Source organism: Musa acuminata, chromosome BXJ3-8, assembly GCF_036884655.1.
Source record: "Musa acuminata AAA Group cultivar baxijiao chromosome BXJ3-8, Cavendish_Baxijiao_AAA, whole genome shotgun sequence".
Lineage (NCBI taxonomy): Eukaryota > Viridiplantae > Streptophyta > Magnoliopsida > Zingiberales > Musaceae > Musa > Musa acuminata.
The window spans coordinates 2428441-2451102 of NC_088356.1; the positions used below are offsets into that span (position 1 = coordinate 2428441).

Below are 22662 nucleotides of genomic sequence, written 5' to 3' on the forward strand. Positions count from 1 at the left end.
ACCATAACCCTATATTTTAAAATTATATATTATATTATATCCCTCTAAACACTTAATTACTTTCTTTTCATTGTCATTAAATTTAATAAATATAAGTAATATATAAACAAACACTCATTACTTTCGTCAATTGCTTTGCCGCTCGTATTTCCCAACAAGATTGAAAGGAAACCTTCTTTTTACGTGATTTCTTTTTTATTCTTTGTATAGATAGATATAGAATTATGGGACACTTTGCTTAGAGGAACGAGAGGCGTATAAGTGACATATATATATTATGTTGGAACATTTAGTGGTAAATATGCTATTGTTCCGTTACGTCGAATCGATTCTATTACTTCGACTTATCGAAGACCCGAAAGAACAAACGGAGAAAAGCTACATGGTTTGAGTACCAGTCTCGATCTCCGTGCCCTTTTCCCGACAAATCCTCGCAAGTAACGACGAACCCTCCCCAGTGTTTGTGGGCGTGCGATGGACGGGATGGCGATTGCCGATCCTCGCCCCAGTCTGATGGTCACCAACGACGACGGCATCGACGCGCCGGGGCTCCGGTTCCTCGTCGACCTCCTCGTCGCCGCCGATCGGTACCGCGTCCTCGTCTGCGCTCCCGATTCGTGAGCCCTGCTCTATTTCTTTGGTTTCCGCCAGTACAGAACCTTCGATGCGTAGTCTCACGATGTTCTTTCTTGCTCTTTTGGAGGTTCTCGTTATGATCCGTTTCTTTATCGCAATACACAACCTTCGTGCTTGATTTCGTAATGTTTCTTTGGTGAGAACTTGTCAGTAATTGAAACGTTGGCATCTTGCTGTTTCACGTATAGAGATTGAGGAAATTGTGCTGAACTGGCGAGTTCTCGGACTACGATTCTTGGAATATGGGGATTAAGTGTCATTGTTCGGTGTAGGACATCATCTTTTTGTTCCTTTTTCTTGTTTTATCAATTGACGGAGGTCACAAATATGAAGTCTGCTAAAGCAGAAGCTTGATTTAGCAGTAGATGGAGGCCAGTGAGGCCCAAGAAACTAATAGCTAGATTTTTTTGTTGCCGCCTTTTACCAGCCTTGTTGATCGCATCTCATATGCCTTCGTGGGTGCTGCAAACTGATTCTGTTGCAGCTATTTCCTGATGTTGGATATGTACAACATTTTCTTGTCGAAATATAAAGCAATCCCTTTTACCAGATCGGCTCATATCATGCTACCAGCAACCAGGAATTCTGAGCTCTTACCCAGTGTTCAGGGTGTATCTGGACTTAGCTGACATATGAAAACCAAGGGATGCTGCTATGCAGTTTAATCAGGGATTAGAGGTGCTCATTGTGCTTGTTTCAGGCAGTATCTGTCGTCTGACTACATATCTAAATATAAATAAGCCATAAAAAGCTATAAAGTGACTCGAATTGTACGTACTTGTTGGAACTGATTAAATTCTACCAGGACCTACTAGAATCCACTGGTATCAGTTGGACTTAATGGTTATTGGCCATATTTGAGCATATGCTTTGGCATATCTGAAGATGTTGGGATAATTATAGCTGATTGAGAAACCATAGATTTTAGTGTCGGACCTGGTCAATGCCAAGTCCAATTGGCCTATACTGCATATTATGTCACAAGGTCAATCATGCATAACAAGATCAATGCAAGTGTATTTATTCAATTGATCTCATACAGATGTCTCTTAACACTCTTTGAGTCAAGGTTTTTGGTTCAGCACACATCTTTATCCTGGCATGGCTTTATACAGGTCAAGTGCTTTGCGGACATTGCAAAATTGAACCATGTCCACCATATTAACATGACAAAATTCTTGTTTGAAAATGTTACACCTCTGATGTTGTAGTAGTGGAAATGTTTGTTGCCTTATGCCTAATATGCCAAGATGATACACTCCTTGTTCAGAATTATGGCACCTTTGTATCATAAAATTGATTGTTGCACAGAATGGGATAACAATCAAAGTGCACTTACCATGACATGGTAAACTGTCTTCTCTCATGATATATGCAGTGACCAATCTGGTGTTGGACATGGCATTACTTGGCGTCGTCCTCTCAGTGCTAAACGTGTTGAGATTATGGGTGCTACAGCTTTTGCAGTATCAGGTTCTTCCAACTATCTACTATTGCTTCTGGCTACTTAGTATCCTTTGTTTACCAATGACACTTTTGTTTTGAGGCAAGCCTTCAACTAATTTATATTAGATTGAATTTTTTTACCAGTGGCATTCCATGATTATTGTTTTTGTTGAAATCTAAGAAGTCATGTCTCAATGTTTTGCAGTCCAAAATTGATTTCTGCTAAAGTTTCTCTATGGTGGTCCCGCTCTCTATAGTTTTAATACTCTGTACAATTATTCATTTATGGGCACCTGGACCACAAAAAAGGTGGTCTTTTAAAATGTTAAAGAGAACTGGCCACAGGAAGAGGTGAGAGGCATATTGCTCTGTGTATTAATTCATTTAGAGTTTTAGCTGATAAGGGCATTCTCTGTGTGAAGTTCTTTAGAGTTTAAAAAGCATCTGACCCCTTGACCAATTCTTTCCATTCCTTAATTCAGATTTCCATAAGCATAGAATTACATCTTTGAACTAGAAGTTTGATCTTACCATCATCTAGAAGAGGAAGTTCTTTCCAAAAAATCTGCTAGCTTCCTACATGCTCCTTTGAGCCTTTTTCCATTATTTCAGACTTTCAGTATGGTAGAGCTTTTTATTCTTGATAAGAGATTTGGACCAAATTCCTCTATTGGCTGTGATTCCCGGATCTTGGTGGATGGGAAGAACTTGCATTGCTCTGCTAAAAGTCTTTGAAACATAGTAATATGTGGGGTTTCAATAACTTGGTTTGATCGTCAAACTTCATATTCTTCTTCTCTACTGAATCTTCCCCAAACATCCCACATTCATGAGATTCTAGCTGATCATATTATAACTAAAAAATAAAATACTCTTATTAGACAACCTATTGAACGTCTGCCACTAATTAAATACCAAGTACCATTGCTATTGAGATTTCTAACTGGCGTCAAACCTTTGGAGTTTTGATTGGGTCTCATAAACTAGCTTTTTCTAAGTTTCACTGACATGAATTTTGGCTCTACTTTGCCACTTCTCTCATCAGTTTTGAAATTAGATTGACAAATTCTTAATTCTGATGTTATCTTATTACTCTAGTAAAAGTGATATATGTGTATACAATTTGCAGGCACTCCTGCAGATTGTGCTTCTTTGGGAATTTCTGGGAAACTCTTTGTTGGTACAATTCCTGATTTGGTAACCTTATTACTTGACCCAAATGGCCTAATCATGCTTTATGTTACTGAAATATTTTACTCTAACAGAGGCTACTATTATGCACCTTATGCTATTTGCTAAACAATAGTACTCAGTCGTGCATCTTGCATATACTTAAGTAACTAAAGGTTATATGTTATTGGAAATTTACCCCTTTTTCTGCATGTTTCAGGTGATTAGTGGCATCAATATTGGTAGCAACTGTGGATACCACATGTTAGTAATCTGTTGTTATTGTCTTCTATAGTATCTGTCTTTTAGATCTTAATAGTTATATTCTATGACAATTAAGAGTGTAACTCAAGAAACTGAATTGCACTCTAAAGAGGATTTTTTATGGTGAAAGTGGTGAATATTGAATGAAGTTGTTCAGTTCTGCATGTAGTTTGCTATGTGTGCCCATACAGAATGGAACTAAAGAAAATGGCCATCTTTGCATTGTGATGTTTGTTTCAAAAAAATGGGAATATTATTTTTAATTACTAATAAATTATAGTGGGGGCATCACAGCTTGTTTACCGATCAATAATAGTTGTTGTCTCTGTTGTTGTTGTTTACAAATAAGAATTATTTCATGTATTCTACGCCATTCCTTACTTGGGGAACTTTGGAATATGAAGGTTTTTGATTAAATCATTTGTTAGATTTTGTTTAAAGCATCCTAGAATTTCAAATTTTGAATCTACTTGTTCTATTTACTCGATTTTTATTATCATCTTTGATAATAAATCACGTTAATCTCTTTGTTTATATCTCTTGATAATTGATATCTTTTGATGTCAAATTCTTGTCATGGTTCAGTTTTCTCAAAAACCTTCTAGAAGTAGAGGAGGCCAAGAAAGCAATCAAAACAGCTGGTTTACAGATTGGAGCAGTAGATACTCTTCAACATCATTAGTTTCTAAAGTGATGTTTATTTGTTTTGGGATGACATTCCTGGACACTGTCTTTGCAGACTCAATATTAAATTGGTGCAAGTGATGAGACCGGATATCAGGGTAAAGGATTTAAATCAATTCTACATTCAGGGAACAAAGATTTGACGCAATTGAAAGTCTTAAGAAAAAGGTTGAGAAGAGAAAGGATTTGGAGACTCTTCTTTGGCTAAATGCATTTCTGTAATATTAGTCTTTGATGGTTAATCTGAAAGCCAAATTAGCAAGACTAAAGCCTCTTTTAAGGGTATTTTAAAAATTATCATTAAGCTATGATTGTTGACCAATTGAGAGAAAACAAAGTACTTAAGGTTTAGGTGTAAGTGGTCTTGATGCACAAAATTAATTTGCAGGAAGATGAAAAGATATATGAGGAAGGGAGGATATAAATGACATGCGTATCGGAGGGGGAGAGGGATATCATTCACATATAGAATTGGAAGGCTTACAACTTTTACTGAATTGTACTTTGAGAATCATGAGAAAACTCACATCTCTAACTGCTAAATTAGAATGCAAAGAGAAGAGTATCCTTGTACAGGAATTTATTATTGTGAGGTATTCCCAATAAAAAAAGTCACATCGTGTATGGTAGTTGACCTGTTCTAAGTTCTGATTACTGGATGCCTAAACACAGATTGTAAACATGAATGGTTCAGTTATGCCTCTTTTTGTTTACTTTTTTGTCTTTGAGGGAAAGATTGTCAAGCAGCTCAAGCCCATTTAAAATTATGATTATTCAAAATGTGTTAAAGGCATGATTGAGAATTCAGTTGTAAAATTACATTGTGATATCTCTGAAAATGTGTTGCTCCAGTTTGAGAATCCCTTTTAGACTTTAATTAAATTGGTAATGGATCTTGGATTGGCTTGGACGAGGCTACATTTGGACTTAAATGACCCATGACACAAGTCGCATGCCTTGTGCATGTCATTGCCTGCATGGCTTCTCAAATCCTCTTTGGCAGTCCAACCAGCTCCCAACGACTTCAGGTTCTGAGATCAAGAGTGGTGACTGAGAATCTTAAGTTCCTAATCATTGCGCTCGGCTCTTGGGAAGACCAGAATTGATCATGCTCATCTGAACATTCAAGTGACCTAGATTCAATTGGGATTGTGATGTATCCTTCCCAGAATTGATCTGAGATCTGTCTCCACTGACATACAGCTTCTCTTCTAGCTGCTACATAACTTGGTTTGGATTTATCACTTGCTTGACTTGAGTGTTGGAGGAGAAACACCAGAAGCAACTTCTTCTAACATTGTTTGTCTTGCAAGCATGTTGCCTTGGCATTTTAACTCTCTCTTTTACAATACCCAGTCAGCTGATTAAGAAGACTAAGTGCCACCTAGCCATCAATTTGTTATCTAATTCATCTTCCCGCTGCAGTACTGTGACACCAATGATTTTTCAACTTGCTTGCTCTTGTAGGTGTCCATAAATGATTATTGTGGTGTTGTTGGAAAATGAGTGTTTTATTGCAATAGTGCCATAGTTAGCTTATTTTTCTTTCTATATATTCATGTAAAACAGATTTATATGCATATATTTATAATGCTTACCATGAATAATTGTTCGTGCTATTAGCTTTTTGATGTTCAAAAGATAGTTCGTAGATTGGAGTTCAACATAAGAGATTTTCGCCTTTTATAAGCAGTTCTTGTTTCTTTCATATGTAGTGTATACTCTGGGACAGTAGCCGGTGCGCGGGAAGCATTCTTATATGGTGTACCTTCTTTAGCTATATCATATAACTGGTATGACAGGGCTATTATCATTTGGCTGTTGCATTCTTGCTGATAATTCATGATACCATAACCCTGTCAGGAGGGAATATTTTTTAAGTGTTCCATGTGTTATTAGCATGATCTTCAGCACTTATTTGTACTTACATTTCAATGGTTCAATTGATACTATAGCGATTTAACTGGTGAAAATAACATAGCTCTACCAATAGTGTAGCATTTCTTATGGACTGTTATATGTATTTCCTAGGGCAAGATATTTGTGATTTTCTTTTCTTTTGACAAATTAATTCTCTGTTCAGCTGTATAATGCAAATTGGTTAGTACCAAAAGCTAGTTGCTACCTTTGCCAAGCAAGCATTTGGTATTCTTTGCATCTTCTTTTGTATTCTGAATGATAGGGATATGGTAAACTAATCCTCACTGGTTGTAACTATTTATGTACATTTTACTTGTTTTGAAGTGAACATATTACATAATTCATTGATTGTCATTTGTGTCATAGGAATTACAGGCTATAGGAGGTATCTTTTATGATGTATATTATCCAACTGCAAACATATTATGTTTTGGCTGAAAATTGCACATAGATGGATGATAATCAGAAAGACATGACCAGTGGACTAGAACATGGCGAGTCAAACTCACACATAAGACATGTTGATTTACCTGGAATGTGAATTGTTCCAAATTGTAATAAGAGTAGAGATACATGGTAGATCACTTGGTTTGGTTCATGGTATGTGACTGGTAAGATTATTTGTTTCATTATTTTGAGTTGTAGTACATATTGCATCACTTATTTTGGTTCTATACTACATTAATGGACTGGTACATATCTGGTACCTGAAATGTAGAACTTTAGCATGCATAATGAACTTTTGTATCCAAGTGCAATGTAAGTTTTTGATCATGGCTGTATAATATAAGATAAATGAATTATGACATGTATAATACATTCATGTCATGCAATTGTACCTGCAACCATCATGCATGGATGCAGAGTCTTTTATGTTTGTCTAGATATTACCAACTGGTATCTTGGTCGACTAGATTTCAAGTTTTAAATATAAATGTTATTCTAGATGAGAAGTGATACAATTTGGTGGGCTATTTGTTCATTTTTACATCTCAAGCGATGAATATTTTCTAGTTGAGGTAGATGATACTTATTTTGTGCCACTTAACTGGTTTTCCAGGAAGGAAGGGAAGAGCAATGTTCATGCCCTGAGGCTTGCTGCAGATGCTTGTTTGCCTCTCATAAATGCTGTACTGAATGAGCTGAAAACCAAGACATATCCTGAAGGTTCATTTTTGAACATAATTGTGCCAACAGATGTTGCAAATCACAGGGTAATATTTGAGTCCTTAACTGTCTTAGAGCACAACATAATTAGCACATATGTAATAGGAAGTTTTGTATTCCCGTACCTGTTTACCATTTCTCATATTTAGTAATGTTTAAGCATTAGTTATAGGCGTATGGTTTGTGAATTGTTCTTTAATATCATATGAATTAAGTTACAAATTATTAGCCAATTTATGATTATATTAAGACAGCTGTTAAACACTTACATGTAAGTCATGACAATACTGTTGTTCTAATTGTTTTACATTTCAGGTTGGAATTGGAAATGGATTTTCTAAATTGATTTGTTAAGTGATCATTAGGCTTCTAGACTCATCCTCAACCTTTTAGCAATTCTCTTGTTATCATTTTAGAAGACAATCAGAGCTGAGAAAAAGATAATCAAGATTTAGGTTGTCAGGGTTGAACACGTCTTTGAGAGACACATCAATCTCTATTTTGCTTCCAAATTGAGATAGTAATCAAGATTTAGATTGTAAGGGTTGAACACGTCTTTTAGAGACACGTCAATCTCTACTTTGCTTCAAAGTTGATATACACGTAGGAAATATGTTCTTTAATTCTTTAATGAGGCGCATCTCTGTACTCTTATTCCATGCATGCTGTTAGTCCACATTAGCATTTGTTGGCATGTGTTATTTTTTCCCATAAATATTTATATCGACAAACTAGGTCTTTGTCCTGCTACAGTTCCTCTCACTTTTCCCACAAGTCTATTGCAAGATACTCTGTTTATGTCTTTCCTCTTTCATCAATTTTTTTATCCTGACATCCTATATCATATTCATTCTTGAATATTCTTTTTAGGCATGTTCAAAGGTGTCTGATGTTAGGTTATTCAGCTCTTATGTATCACCTTCTTTAGCCACTGAACAGTTTGTCAGCTGATGATAGTTTAACATGGATTGGTTTGGAGACGATGTTTGTGTATGCTGTTTGTTGTGGTTGCCAACAGGGATTCAAGATAACAAAGCAGGGAAAATTTATGATCAGATTTGGGTGGGAGCAAACAAAAACCAGCACACCAGCTGTAGAGACCTATCAAAATGCAAATATTGATGTTGACTCTGCATCGGGCTTTGGTAACAATGCATCATCAAGTCTGGTGGAAGATGAACTCTTGTTTAAGAGGGTGGTAAATATTTTCTTTCTTAACAGCCATGTGCTGAGTTCACAATCCTTATCTGCAGAAATTCATCACATGTTCGTCCTATTTCGTGTTTGTCATCTCTTATTGTAGAGTGATCATACATGTGTTCTCTAGATCTCTTCAAAGGTTTGTCTTACATTTTAATTGTTTCCTAATTGCATTTAAATTCTCATTTCTTGTAATTTTCAATACCAGTTGTTCTCTGTTCTTGCATTCCATTTAACTGTAATAGTGTTAATACCAATGTTACTGAATTTATAGTACATATGCAACTGCTGCAAACTACTCATCAACATGATGACAAGTTATGCCAGGAAATTTTTTTTTGGGGGCCTATTATTTATCCAGGATAATAAATGGTATGGTATGGGGGGAATTCAACTATAGTAACAATTTCCTCAAAAACTAGATGATGTAGGTCAATCCACCAATGGTAACATGACATTTTGACATCATTTGCCTTTCATGAAGATTTCTTTATTCTGTGATTCAGGTAAAAAAGCCTCTGTTCGTTTATTCATCATAAACCTCCTTGTCATAGTTAAGCCTTTTTTTGTCAAACCTGCTTTTGGAAAAGACAATAGGTTGAGAAAACTTCATGTAAGAATTGAGCATTTCTGCCAGAGGCACACTACCTTGGCATCGTAGGTGGTCTTTCTAGGTCATCTAGCTGTCCACTCCACCTCATCACTTGGAACTTATTGATCTGTGAGTTTTAAGCTAAGAAACAGCCTGAATGCTTAGATAAAGCCTAGAATTTATCTGATTTCTCGCCTATGGCCTGGTTTTCTCCTAAGCATCCTGTAGTTACAAATAATTAGTGAAGAACAATCAAGCGTGACTAGAAAAGAACGAAAAGTGAGAATAAACAATCAAATATGATTCTGTCCTATCTTTCGATAAATCTGGCTGACATTTCTTCACATCCAAGACTTTGAGTTTGTGCTAATTGAATCTATTTAATTTCTATTACATAGTATAGTTGTATAGATCCATGCATGTAGACTTGCATAAGTTTTTCGATGTGCATATACGAATTTTTTTCGAGAAATCCAACAGGCATCAAAATTCTATCTTGACAATGAAAAATTGGAATGAATATGATCATTGATGTAACTCTTTTCCATACATTGAACAGATTATCAAGAAGAACAGTGTAGAAGCGGAAGAGGACACAGATCACAGGGCCATGGAAGAAGGATATGTCAGTTTGTTTCCTGCTTTCTTTTCTCTAAAATTAAAATACCGAATGAACAGCCATTGATAATGTTGACATCTTTTTTCTTCTCCCAGATTACAATCACCCCTTTAGGTGCCCTCTCACGCGCAGAAATGGAAGCTGTGCCCTATTTCAAAGGTTGGCTGATGCGTTTAGCAGACCATTCACCTTGTTCGTCCTTGTGAAGTGTGTCTCCAGGTTTGCAGCACTGCTTCGTTCTGGTAATTTATTGATGCACTATTTGTTTTGTGTTGTGATGATCAACTATTAAAGAATAATGTATGTGAAAATATGTATATTTGAGAGAGTAATTATGCAAATCAACCTGATCTCATGTAGGTCTCATATGATTGGGAGCCACTGGAGGATTCCATTTTGATATACCATAACGTAATTGATTATAAACAGCATAGTATTATTCCTTTCCAATTTTTGAATAATGCAATTTCAATCATAAATTGGTAGGATGCAGTGTACCTCGTGAAACACATTGATCAGTGAGGGCAAATTATGTGGACCAAAAGCAACTCACCAACTTGGCAGATTGAGAGGCCAAAATGATCGGTGAGAGAAATTTGAATTTTTCTTCCATTTATCTGCAACTAAATCCAATATTTTTAGCCCCTTTTTCTTTAGAAGATGATTTTACATGACTGTCCCATTATAGTTTAAGGATCCTCCTACAAATTTAAATAAAACGTACATATGCATACATTTACAATATTCATTCAAATATTAAGATCACACAAATATGCACCCAATCAACTCCGATTAATCACTCAAACAAAACAATGGTTATCGTTCACTAATTAACTTTAGAAATATAAAAAAAAATAAACGTCATTATAAATTCTTTTGAGAGAATTAATCTTGATTAGTATCTGAATATTATTCCTACATCAGTATTAACCACGGTCTCATGTGTCCTTCTGATTTGCTCTTAGTTACTGAACTCCAAGTCCATCCAAGAAAATATTTCCTGTTACTTCTTGTATTTATCAGTCTGTCCATCATGTCTCTAATGGCCCAAAATTGAAACTGGTGCAGGTTACTTTTCTTGCCTTTGTCAGAGTTCGCATAGAAGACAAAAAGAAAAGGTACTACTCCTTAGCTCAAGAGTATTTTACCTCTTGTCGGGACCACCCATTCAATCAGTTCAGATGCAGAGTCACACTTTCAAGCATTATGAGCATATTAATAAAGAAAAATGTCACTTCAGCAAGCACCATCTTAATTAATAAACGAGAAGGTCACTTCATTGAAACCTCAATCAAAGCATTATTCCCACACGTGCATAAGCTCTCGTAGGATCTTTATGGGTGATTTGCGTGGAGCTTCGCACGTCATATGATATTCCACTTGAGGCGGACGTTTTTCTATGACATGTATTATCCAACCACTGATTGAGACGGGCCCACCCACTTTTACTAGCAAGCCGTGAGGGCGGCGTTGCAGAGGTCGTATTTATTCTGTGCTGTGCTGCAATCCCAGTCGACTGCTTCCCTTATCTCTCTCATCCGCCACAAGTCACCACCAATGTCTATCCAACTCTGGTTTCTTCTCCTATTTTTCCTACTATTTCACCTCCTCCTCCTCCTCCACCCATGTCTTCCTCTGAGCTCGTCTCACCCCCTCGACCCCCTCACCGCCGCCGAGATCTCCACCATACGTCGCGTGATCCAGTCCTCCCACCTCGGCGCATCTAAGTCGCTGGCCTTCCACTACGTCAGCCTCGACGAGCCCGACAAGACCGACGTGCAGGCATGGGCGCAGTCGGCCACCCGCGGCCGACGCCAGAGGCGGCGCGCGTTCGTCGTGGCCCGCTCCGGAGGGGAGACGCACGAGATCGTCGTCGACGTCGCCGACGCCTCCGTCGTCTCCGACCGGGTCTATCGCGGTTCCGGGTACCCCATTCAGACCTTGGACGAGCTGGAGGCGGCGGCCGCACTGCCGCTGAACTACACCCCGTTCGTCGAGTCGGCGCGGCGGCGCGGGGTGGCGCTGTCCGATGTGGTGTGCTCGCCGTTGACGGCGGGGTGGTTCGGGGAGCCAGGGAGGGGGCGGCGGCGGCTCAAGCTGCAGTGTTGCGTGGCGGGGGAGACGGCCAACTTCTACATGCGGCCCATGGAGGGGATCACCGTCGTGGTGGACCTGGACGAGATGAGGATCATCGGCTACCGGGATCGGGTGGTGGTGCCGGTGCCCAAGGCGGAGGGGACGGACTACCGGGCGGCGAAGCAGCGGCCCCCGTTCGCGCTTGAGACGAAGCCCGGCGTGGTGGTCCAGCCGGCGGGGAAGGGCTTCCGTATCGACGGCCACGTGATCAGGTACACTGGCGGCCGCCTTTGAAGCCTCTCTTCTTCCCTTTCGTTTTACCGCTTCATTATCTGACGTGGCATGAAATTGACCGTCCCCTCACGAATGGTGGGCCCACTCTCTTCTGGTGCCGTCAGCAGCTCGGGGGTTTGGAGTTCGATCGGTGGGTGCGTTGGAATCACTTATATGCCCCAAGAAAAATAAGAATTCATAGTTAATATGGGAGTTGAAAGTGTAGGTTAGCTTGAAAAGATGGATATCATAAATTCCTGAAATCGGATCCCATCTTCGTCACTTTACTTACCATACGAGCGAGCATGCATGCATCGTAGTATAGTATTAGTCCAAGTTGATGAAGAATATAATTCAAGCAAAGAAATCAGTGGTAGAGGCGTACTTCTGATGCAGACCAGCGGTGACTTCTCTGCTTCTCCTCGTTGATCACAATTGCAGATGGTCGAACTGGGACTTCCACCTGAGCTACGATGCCCGGGCTGGCCTCGTTATCTCCCTCGCGTCAGTCTACGACGCCCAGAAGGGCGCTCGCCGGCGGGTGCTGTACCGGGGCTACGTCTCGGAAGTCTTCGTGCCGTACATGGATCCAGCGGAAGAGTGGTACTTCAGGACCTTCTTCGACGCCGGCGAGTACGGGTTCGGCCTGTGGGCGTCGCCGCTAGAGCCGATGACCGACTGCCCCGCCAACGCAGAGTTCATGGACGGCTACTACGCCACGCAGGATGGGGAGCCCGTCAAGCTTCCCAACGTGTTCTGTGTCTTCGAGCGCTACAGCGGAAATGCTGCTTGGCGGCACACGGAGTTGGGAATTCCGGGACAAATGGTGAGTTAGATCTTACACTCCTCCTAAAAGCTTATTGTTTCTGATGCTTCAAATTTGGTGGTGGTTTACAGATCAGGGAGGTCCGGCCCGAGGTGAGCCTGGTGGTGAGGATGGTCGGCGCGCTCGGCAACTACGACTATGTCACCGACTGGGAGTTCAAGACCAGTGGATCCATCAAAGTCGGGGTGAGATGATCTATGCAAAGAGAAGTTTGCATCTTCTTTCATCTCGCCCATCGATTCAAGCTTTTAGATGAACCGAGGAATCGAAGATGAATAGTCTTTCCCTCATTTGCATGCATCATAATCTTTGCACAACGCTAACAATGTTGCCGCGCCGTGCATGCATAGGTCTCCCTAACAGGCATACTGGAGGTGAAGGGCACGCCCTACACCCACACGGACCAGATCACCACCGACGTGCATGGCTCTCTGCTAGCCGAGAACACCATCGGCGTCTACCACGACCATTTCGTCACCTACTACCTCGACCTCGACATCGATGGCCTCAACAACACCTTCATCAAATCCAAGCTCAAGACCGCGAGGGTTGCCGACGGCGGCGACGTCCCGCGCAGGAGTTACTGGACGGTGACCAGGGAGGTGGCCAAGATGGAGGCGGACGCTCGCGTGGAGATCGGGTCGGTGCCCGCCGAGTTGCTGATTGTGAACCCAAACAAGAAGACCAAGATGGGGAATCACGTCGGCTATCGGCTCATCACCAATGGCGCGCCCGCCGCCTCGTTGCTCTCCGACGACGACTACCCCCAGATGCGAGCCAGCTACGGGAAGAAGCAGGTGTGGGTGACCCCATACAACAAGTCGGAGAAGTGGGCAGCTGGGCTTTACGTAGACAACAGCAGAGGAGACGACAACTTAGCTGCTTGGAGTCAAAGGTATGTTCTATGGTCATATGGAAATCATGAATATTCAAACGAATGAAAATTTTTATTTAAGTAAATATATCCTTCCAAGCAAATAGATATGATCTTTTTTTTTTGTCTAAAAGATAATCATCCGAATAGATATGTCTTTTCATATCAACAAATACATCTTTTTATCCGAATAAGTCTCTCTAATATGCATAAATATATCTTATCTTATCTCAAGCATTTATTCTATAAAAAATTAAATTTTTATTGTTAGTTTCATTTGATATAGATGAAAGAAAGAGTACAACAATTAAGGAATATGGTTAATCGAGAGAATTGTTCCCCTCTAAATTATGGGGTAAATCATAACTTATCCACATAGCATCCATAATCTCTTCTCTCAAAGAGTTCAATTCTTGACATAGGTTATGAAAAGGTTATAAACCATAGTCTTGATAAAATTATATTGTCAAATGGCTTTAAAATTAATGAGTATGATAAATATGTTTATATCAAAAGCACTTCAAATTGTTATATCATTTTGTGTTTATATGTTGATGATTTGCTGATTATGGATAGCAATCATGATGTTATCATATCAACTAAGAAATATTGATAAAATATTTTGATACGAAAGATATGGGTGAGGTGGATATCATTTTAGAGATTAAGATCTCAAAGACATATGATAATTATATTAAGACTAGTTAAAACTCCGATAGATTTGCATATACACTTAGTAAAAAATAATAGTGAACTCATATCACAGTTGGAATATTCTTGCATAATCGGTAGTCTAATGTATGCAATGAACTGTATGCGCCCAAATATAACATTTGTCACAAAATACCTCTCTTGATGCAATATCCTTCTGCATATACACTCTTTAGTGTTTACATATTCATGTACATTTTATTGAAAAAAAATCATTTATGTGGGAGATTATTAGAAATAGTAGGTTAAAAATATTTTTAAATAAATAAAAAAATTTCACTCGAAAATATGTCTTTTCGATCGAACAGACATGACCTTTCACCCTGAAAAATAATCTTTCACCTAAATAGTCAAAGAGAGAGTTCAGAAACATCTAAAGTTTGTTCTTCTTGTAATTTAGAATACTATTATTGCAAGAAGTGGTTATTGTATATTAGGAGATGATTACCGCTAAACCGTAAGCACCGGGGCAAATTCGTCTGAAGGAGAAAGAGTCTAATTCTTTTCCTGATCTTGTTCTTGTTTGATCTAACCTAAGTTATTTTTTTCAGATTAATTATTTTCTTTCAGTCAAATTATTTTGAATAGAAGAAACACAACCTTCACCCAACAGGAGCAACATGAGTGAGAGGAATTATGCTTGCAGATTGATCTGTCAGTCACATCTGATCTCAACATTACTGAATGTAGACATCAGCTTGCATCTCTTACATCACTTGGGATTGAAGAAAACAGATTCCAGTAACAGAGCTTCCATAATATGTCATCTGAAAGCAAATCTTCTTGTTGGTTCTGATGCAGGAACAGAGCGATCGAGAACGTCGACATTGTCGTCTGGCACACTGTTGGTTTCCATCACATCCCCTACCAGGAAGACTTTCCATTGATGCCGATGCTGAGCAGTGGTTTCGAGCTTCGACCTTCCAACTTTTTCGAGAGCAATCCATTGATCAGATTGAGGCCGACAAAGCATACGCATTTGCCAAACTGCACACTCATCGTTTGAAGAGATCAAACATTCTTCCAGTTTGATCGAGACACACAGCAGCTTGCTGCAGTGACTATGAGAAATAAGTCTTCCTGTTGACCTCTGTTTGGTGCAGTGATGCCATCATATGTATCCATTGTTAAGCAAGCACAAAGATAGCAATGCTATACAAATTGGCTGGTGCATTTGCTGGAATAATAAGCTAATATTTTTCTGATACAATGACTTCTTCTACCTTCTGTACTGCTTGATCGATTCAGCCTATTAGAAGATCAAACTCATCCTTTGTAGAGCCCATGAATCACACAAGTGCATTCAACCTCAAAGCAAAGTAGAAATCAGGGAATAAAGAAGGAAAAAAGAAACATGAGCCTGAATAGAAAGAGATAAAGCAAAAAAAAGTGCAATTTTCAGCTTCCTTTGGACTGTATTCCCTTCTGGCTGATGAAACATTCAATCTCATTCATGGTGCTAGCTGAAACTGCAACTACTTTGGTTGGTATCTCCACCTTTCTGATGGATCACTTGTCACTGCCAACACACACACGCACACATTTAATCAAGCATCAACACACAAACATGCACTGAATGGATTCCTATTGTCCATGTTTGAAAGAGAAGTCAGCTAATTCATCATGGTGTAAAGTGAAACTGTAATTACTGTCTGAGATATGTGTGATCATCTGGTTAAGACCACAAAGTGCACACAATGCACCAAGCTGAGCACATAAACCAAGTCCTAAAGTGGAGACATCCATTGTTCGAACACTAAAGTGAGTGTGTAGCAGTGCTTTGAGATGCCAACCTGCTTGCACACTTCATGTGGATTCTCTCCTCTCCACGGTTGCATTTCCATCTGTACCATCCGACACTTGGCATTTGCGCCTTGAGTTCATACGGCCATGGGCTCTCTCCGCTTTCCCTTCTCTTTGCCTCAGCCACCGAAGCCACCGCAGAGGCCTGCGCTTCGCCAAGCCATGGCGGCCGCGGCTGTCGGTGCCGGAGTGGGCCTGGCCATCTCCATCGCTCTCGAACCGGGTGCATGCGCGTCGGGGAGAGGCCGGAAGGCGGGCAGCGAAGCGTCCCCCGTCTGGGCCACACTCTCCCTCGTCGAGACCCTGCCGCCGACGACCATCGTGGAACCGAGGAGCGGCACCAAGTTCCCCTCCGTTGTGGACGACGGCCGCCGCCTCTTGGGCATCGGAGTGCGGTATTGGAAGCGTCCGAAGCGCAAGAACAACATCTCCTATGCATATGGTAACGATTAGAGTCTCTTACATCTCGCCATTTTTCGTCTTCCAATTTTGATGTCCACAAGAATCCAGTTATCATTTTTTTTTCTGATATCTGACCTTTATAATTGATTAAATTGGATTTGGATATCCATTAATCGAATTTGAGATATATATATATATATATATAATTACCAATTATAAATAAATATATAGCTAGATTGATAACTTAGATGTAACGGTTTCTCCTAGCCATTAGATTTTGATCTAACGATCGACATTTTTTGTAATTATATATATATATATATATATATATATATACACATATAATATGTGTGTGTCACGACGTTTTCCTTCTTTGGAAATCTCGGGAAGCCCCCGTTGGGAACAACGCTGCGCCGCGCCCTCAAACTGCCAACCCACGGCGGCAGCCAACGTCGGCGCCTCCCTCGAATCGGCCGACGCGCCATGGAGCCGAGACCTGCGTGGCCTCACCCACCACTTTGAACACTGGGACGAGGAAGACCAGTTTCTTGGGTCCCAACGACTTCATGCCTACGCCTTTGGTAACTGGTTGCGATTGAGCCTTCTTCCTTGCTTCCGCCTCTTGAATGTTTAGGGTTCCTTCGTTGACCTAAAATGTAGTGAATTGGCCATTATGCTCTATACATGTTGGCATCATGATATTTGCGCCTCAACATAAATTTGGTGTATTTGGTTCTCTACAATTGGTTAGAGCACTCCGTCAATCTGTTTTTGTCTTTTGAATCAGCATGCTGTCTTTACTCTTACAATCATATGATTATGCTACCAAATTCATCAAATTATCTTTTGCCCATCAAGAAAATCTCCATCGGATTAGTTTCTTGAACCTGTCGTAACTCAAATGGCATTTCACCGCATCAGAGTAATGTTGCGACTGATCAGCATATATATTGTGAACCGCTTTCTTATCGGATGGTATATTATTTTGTTTGTTTTCTCTGATACTTGCAGGTGTGTATGCCGATGAGAGTGATGTAAAAAGATTGAGGAAGAAATATGGTACATTTTCGGTCTCTGAACTGAAAGGAAATAAGGAGTTAATTGATGATGTCCTGGATCAGGATTTGCGCATGACAATCAGGCTTCAAATAGTGAACCGCATGCTAAGCACACGCTATCTGCATGAAACATTTGCAAAGGTTGTTGAGAACGAGCTCCAAAAATATGGTGGATCAAAGTCATCAAACAATAAAGAATTGCTTCAAAGGTACTTTCTTTCATGTTCTGCTTGTTCCTCCAGTGAGATATATTCACCACATGATGAATCGTGGTATAATTACCCATATATGTCTTTCTTAAAGACCAATCATCTTGATTTTCTTCGTATTTATAGTATTTACAGCCTGGAATATATTGCTTAACATATTGTAAACCACCTAATGATTTAATAAATAAGAAGAGCAGATTGCCTTTTCCATTTCATCTATAAGACTAGATGCAAGTCCCATTTAATCTTGAAGCTAAGAAGACTTAATGTCTTTCCTGATTTTTTCATCTGTTTGTTATGATATTTTTGGCATGATTTCCTGGCAAGCAATCTATACTGTTATGTTATTGGTGTCATCGGAAAAAAGTGTTCTAGATATAGGGATGCAAATAAAAATCATATTTGACTATGTAGTATGTAATAATTTGATTATTTCCTCACTGCAACCCACTAATGGTCTGAGTTAGGAGAAGTTGGACCGATTTAACTTTCTTTTTTTTTTTTCCTATCATGAATCAATCATAAAGTAAAATCAATGGGAGCATTGGCACTAGAATTTTGCTGCTTTGTTATTCATAAATATGTTGCTCATGACATCAAATGATGGTCATGGATTGTTGTTAATTTGACACTTCTAAGCTGCACTTAGGAGTTGTTTAAAACATGGTTTTTAATTTTGATGTGTACCGCCTGGTATGGGCTGTACATACCAGTTCGAGAGCCTCTTGGCTCGTAGATCGCCCGCTACCGGGCGGCACCAAATTTTTGGCCCCATATCGAGCAATACGAGGCTATATCGTGTGGTAACGATCGAAATTTCAATCGTTCTCAAACTATACTAGGCTATACTGATCGATTTCAACCGTTACCAACCTATACTGGGGGGTAACGGTCGATTTCAATCGTTATTAACATTTAGCTATTTTAGGCATACTACTCGATACGTTGATGGTACGCATTGGTACGTATCATACCGAGCAAGGTTCGGTATGTCGGTACGAACCGAAATTGCATACTTTGGTTTAAAACCAAATTTTAATAACAGTGTGAAGAAGAAAAAATTCATGAAATTAAATGGGCATTATTTGTGTGATACAGATTATTGCAAACAAGGTTCACTATACCACGATGTATCGCTCAATATGGGTGGTACATACTAGTCTAATAGAGGATTGATATGGGCAGTATATACCAATCCGTCAGTATACCTTACTATACCATATGTTGGTACTTGGTACATTGGTACGTTCCATACCAATGGTCGATCGGTACACTGGTATGAACCGGTAAGGCGAATCATGATTGCAAAGTGACTGTCCATCATAAACATTATAGGAAACATGTACTTCAAGATATTGTTAGAATCTTCCTATTCACTTTCTTGCATCTGTAAATAAAGGTTTTATTGTGACTAAGATAGTTATCACATTATTTAGAATACATATCGTTCTAAGATTCTGTTTTGAAACAGTTTGCTCAAATGACCTCATGTTCACTTAAAAAGATGTAGTATAATTTTATGATGACAGGATTAAGTAGTCCTAATGCATAAATTGTCGAAGTGTTTTCACTCCATAAATTCTTGGAGTTTTTCCGGTGGAATTTGGATGATGCATAGGGCTTAATCAAGCTTGGAATTCCTTCGAATTTTGTTTTCTTCCCTTTTCTTCATTTTGTTTGTTAGCATGGTTAGTTGTACCTAGTAGTGTGATGGCACATGGCCATGTTGCTTGCTATGGAGAATGGGATGCTTATGATGGCTCGATCATTTTATGGCACATCTCAGTAGCTGTCTCCTTGCTTATATTCTATGTAAAAACATCCCAAAACACATTTTTTTAATGCTAAGAGCGTTCATCAATTTATGTTAAATTCCTTGGTGGGACTTACCTTTTAAGGAATATTTTATGATGATGAGCTGTTTGCTCTTAGCTTTAATCTACCTCATATCATTAATGTGCCACTCTTCACTTTGGTAAATATCAGGGTAGTCACTGTTTTTAGAAGACCACCAGTCATTTAGTGTTATGTATTTATTATATATTCTGATAATACACGAGCAAAGTACTGTTTTATGATAGATGTTCCTCTAATTGTATTTTGGCATGTAATATTTGAAGCTGGATAGCAGAACATTCTTTTGTGTGTCTGTAAGTATACCAATTCATGTTTACATAATACTTGGTTCCTTCCAAATTTTCATATGTTAGGCATTTTGTTTTTGTTCTGATAAAAATGTCACTATTCATCTATCCATCCATCTGTGCTGCACTTATAAACTTGCTTTCAGTAACAACTTCATTTCATATTTCCGTTCCTCTCATCAATATTTAAATGTTTTTCACCCTATCTTTCAATATTACTGTTGTTCGTATCAAATGAAAGCAATTTTGTGTTTGCAAAATTAGTTTCACATGTAAAATAATACAAAATTAGTTGCATGTAGCTGAATTGAGTTACCTTCTTTCTAATGTTCATCATCATAATTCATCCTCTTTTTTCAGGTTTAATTCTATATTTATGGATGAACATAAGCTCTTAGGAAATTCTATCTTTGATCTTTCGAGGGAACGTGGTTATATTCTTCGAATAAGAAGTAAGTTGTTTTTTGTTGGTCCACCACTAGTTGTTTCTATCAAGATCAAGAATGAAATGAACTATGTTAAATAAATTTATTAGATCTATTTTTCCTGCTATTATATTCACATGCAGCATGCGACAGTTGTAGTGTACTGTTATAATATTTTTTTATAGGCTTAATCATACATATACATCATATTTAGAGTTGTCCAGTGCTAGTTGAGTTCATAGAGCTAATATTTGGTGCCTCTTTTGCTAAACTAGTTTATAGCTTTTGGAAACATTAACGTAGATTGACTTAACCAAAGACCGTCTAATTTTACAGGCTCATTTAGTGCTGTAATAAAATTTTTAGGGTACCATTTACATAACTAGGAAATAACTTCATCAGCTAACAGCCAGAAAATTAACACTCTTAAAATTTGTTCAGTTTTTCATTCGAAACTCAAGCATTTGAATTTGTTAATTTGGCTTCTACATCTAGCAGTGGATAGCTGTCAAGGTGACTTTTTCTCCTTGTAACTGCATCAGAGGATCTTATGGCACATTCTGTTACCTGTGGATCTATTTTTTGCACGGGCAACACTTTGTAAACATTGTACAACTTCCATATTGGTTGCATTGTTACATTTGATACTTTGTTACTGTTCAGTGCATTTGCTTGATGCTTCCTTGATATCTTTTCTTTTCTCCAATACATATTCAGATCTTTGAAACTGAAGTTAATAAAACCCTGAAAGTCATCAGCACATCGAGTGCTTCAGATATTTGGTACATTTACTCTCCAAGTAACCAAGTCGTTTGGTTATTTCTATGTTTTGCATGATAGCTTTGTTTCAAAGGCTTAATCTTTGCGATACGTCTGATCATGCTAGTTCATCATGGATATGTGGATCTCTTATATCCTCACTGTTGCAATATTTTCTTGTTTTAGGTTGATAATGTCAAGGTCTGTACTAAATATATGGAAACTAGCTGTTTCAAGTTCCTTTATGCAAAAAAATGTTGCCGATAAAATGTTTTTTCCATGCATTAACATATGTTTTGATGCATATTTATGTAGTTAACCTAGTCTGCGTAGACAAATGCAGCCTTCCCTGCTGTGATGATGACATATTATGCATGTATAAAAATAAATAATCATCCTACTTTTTAGGTGCTCATTTGGTGAAGCTGTTCATGTATGACATGCATCAAATGATTACTTGTGATAAGATATATTTGAGTTTTACATGACAATAATTTTTTTTTTAATGTCTTTGAGCTCTTATACTTGTGTTCTAGTTAATGGAAAGGAAATGGGGAAAATCGAGAGCAATCGCATATGTAAGCCTCTCTTGGATTTGTATGTTGGCAAGAATGCATATGACAAACAAGCTCTACAAGATATTCAATCTACTTTGGCTTCCATTCTCCAGGAGAGATCTGATTGATGACTTCATGTTTCATCTATCAAACATCAAACATTGACTGGCATTAACATCTCCAATAGAAGTTGTCTATAGTTCTTTTTGTATCAGAAGCAATTTACCTCTTTCCTGTCATAGTCTTTGGTCATTGTAAATTTGAAGTACTAAAACATCCTCTCTTTTTTTCTCGGCACCATTTCAGCAAATTGTTCTACTTGTAAGAGACATGGAAACTAAATTTTTATATTCTGACAAACAGGCCCAGGGTTTATTATTATATAATGAGCTGAAAATAATGTGGCCACATGTTCAAAAGGTCACCACCTACTGTTGAAGCTATCTTTCACAGTTGTAATCTTTCAGTGGTACTTTGGGTCGAGAATCTTTTAAGATCTCATCTTTTAGCAGTTTCATTGCCTGCAGAATTGACCATTGCAGAGTCAGTGTTCCAGCCTTGCACGTAAATTTTACTGTGCATGGATACGTGCAACAATCCATGTAAAGCATGGGTCAGCAGTGCCAATTCCCGATGCATGTCTATCCTTTACCTGCAAGTGTATGGATGATGTTATGAATCCTGTTGAGATCACATTTATAATGTGTAAAATGCCTGGGATCTCACGGCTGTGAAGTTGGAAGGGTAGGTAAGCTCTCAAGGGGGATAACTTCTAATGGTGTCTCTGCAGATCATCCTTGCTGGGGAGGAATATTAAATGCCATAAAGAGCTCCATTCTGTGAGGCC

General features: G+C 38.8%; 3 protein-coding genes across 3 annotated transcripts; all 3 read left to right on the top strand.

The window, feature by feature from the left end:
* Nucleotides 1–312: 312 nt before the first annotated feature.
* LOC135646123 (uncharacterized) lies at nucleotides 313–10057 on the top strand. Its single transcript, XM_065165303.1, has 9 exons — nucleotides 313–617; nucleotides 2015–2109; nucleotides 3212–3279; nucleotides 3473–3516; nucleotides 5916–5993; nucleotides 7181–7334; nucleotides 8306–8485; nucleotides 9639–9704; nucleotides 9794–10057. Exons 1-9 carry the CDS (start codon nucleotides 475–477, stop codon nucleotides 9902–9904), a joined length of 939 nt encoding a protein of 312 aa, XP_065021375.1. The 5' UTR covers nucleotides 313–474; the 3' UTR covers nucleotides 9905–10057.
* Nucleotides 10058–10198: 141 nt separating this feature from the next.
* Nucleotides 10199–15668, top strand: LOC135646122 (primary amine oxidase 2-like). The gene is made up of 6 exons (XM_065165302.1): nucleotides 10199–10283; nucleotides 10767–12046; nucleotides 12489–12873; nucleotides 12945–13058; nucleotides 13224–13768; nucleotides 15260–15668. Exons 2-6 carry the CDS (start codon nucleotides 11256–11258, stop codon nucleotides 15462–15464), a joined length of 2040 nt encoding a protein of 679 aa, XP_065021374.1. The 5' UTR covers nucleotides 10199–10283; nucleotides 10767–11255; the 3' UTR covers nucleotides 15465–15668.
* Nucleotides 15669–16295: 627 nt separating this feature from the next.
* LOC103993954 (fatty-acid-binding protein 1) lies at nucleotides 16296–22226 on the top strand. Its single transcript, XM_009414196.3, has 4 exons — nucleotides 16296–16703; nucleotides 17675–17930; nucleotides 20435–20526; nucleotides 21795–22226. Exons 1-4 carry the CDS (start codon nucleotides 16349–16351, stop codon nucleotides 21941–21943), a joined length of 852 nt encoding a protein of 283 aa, XP_009412471.2. The 5' UTR covers nucleotides 16296–16348; the 3' UTR covers nucleotides 21944–22226.
* The last annotated feature ends 436 nt before the right edge of the window (nucleotides 22227–22662 follow it).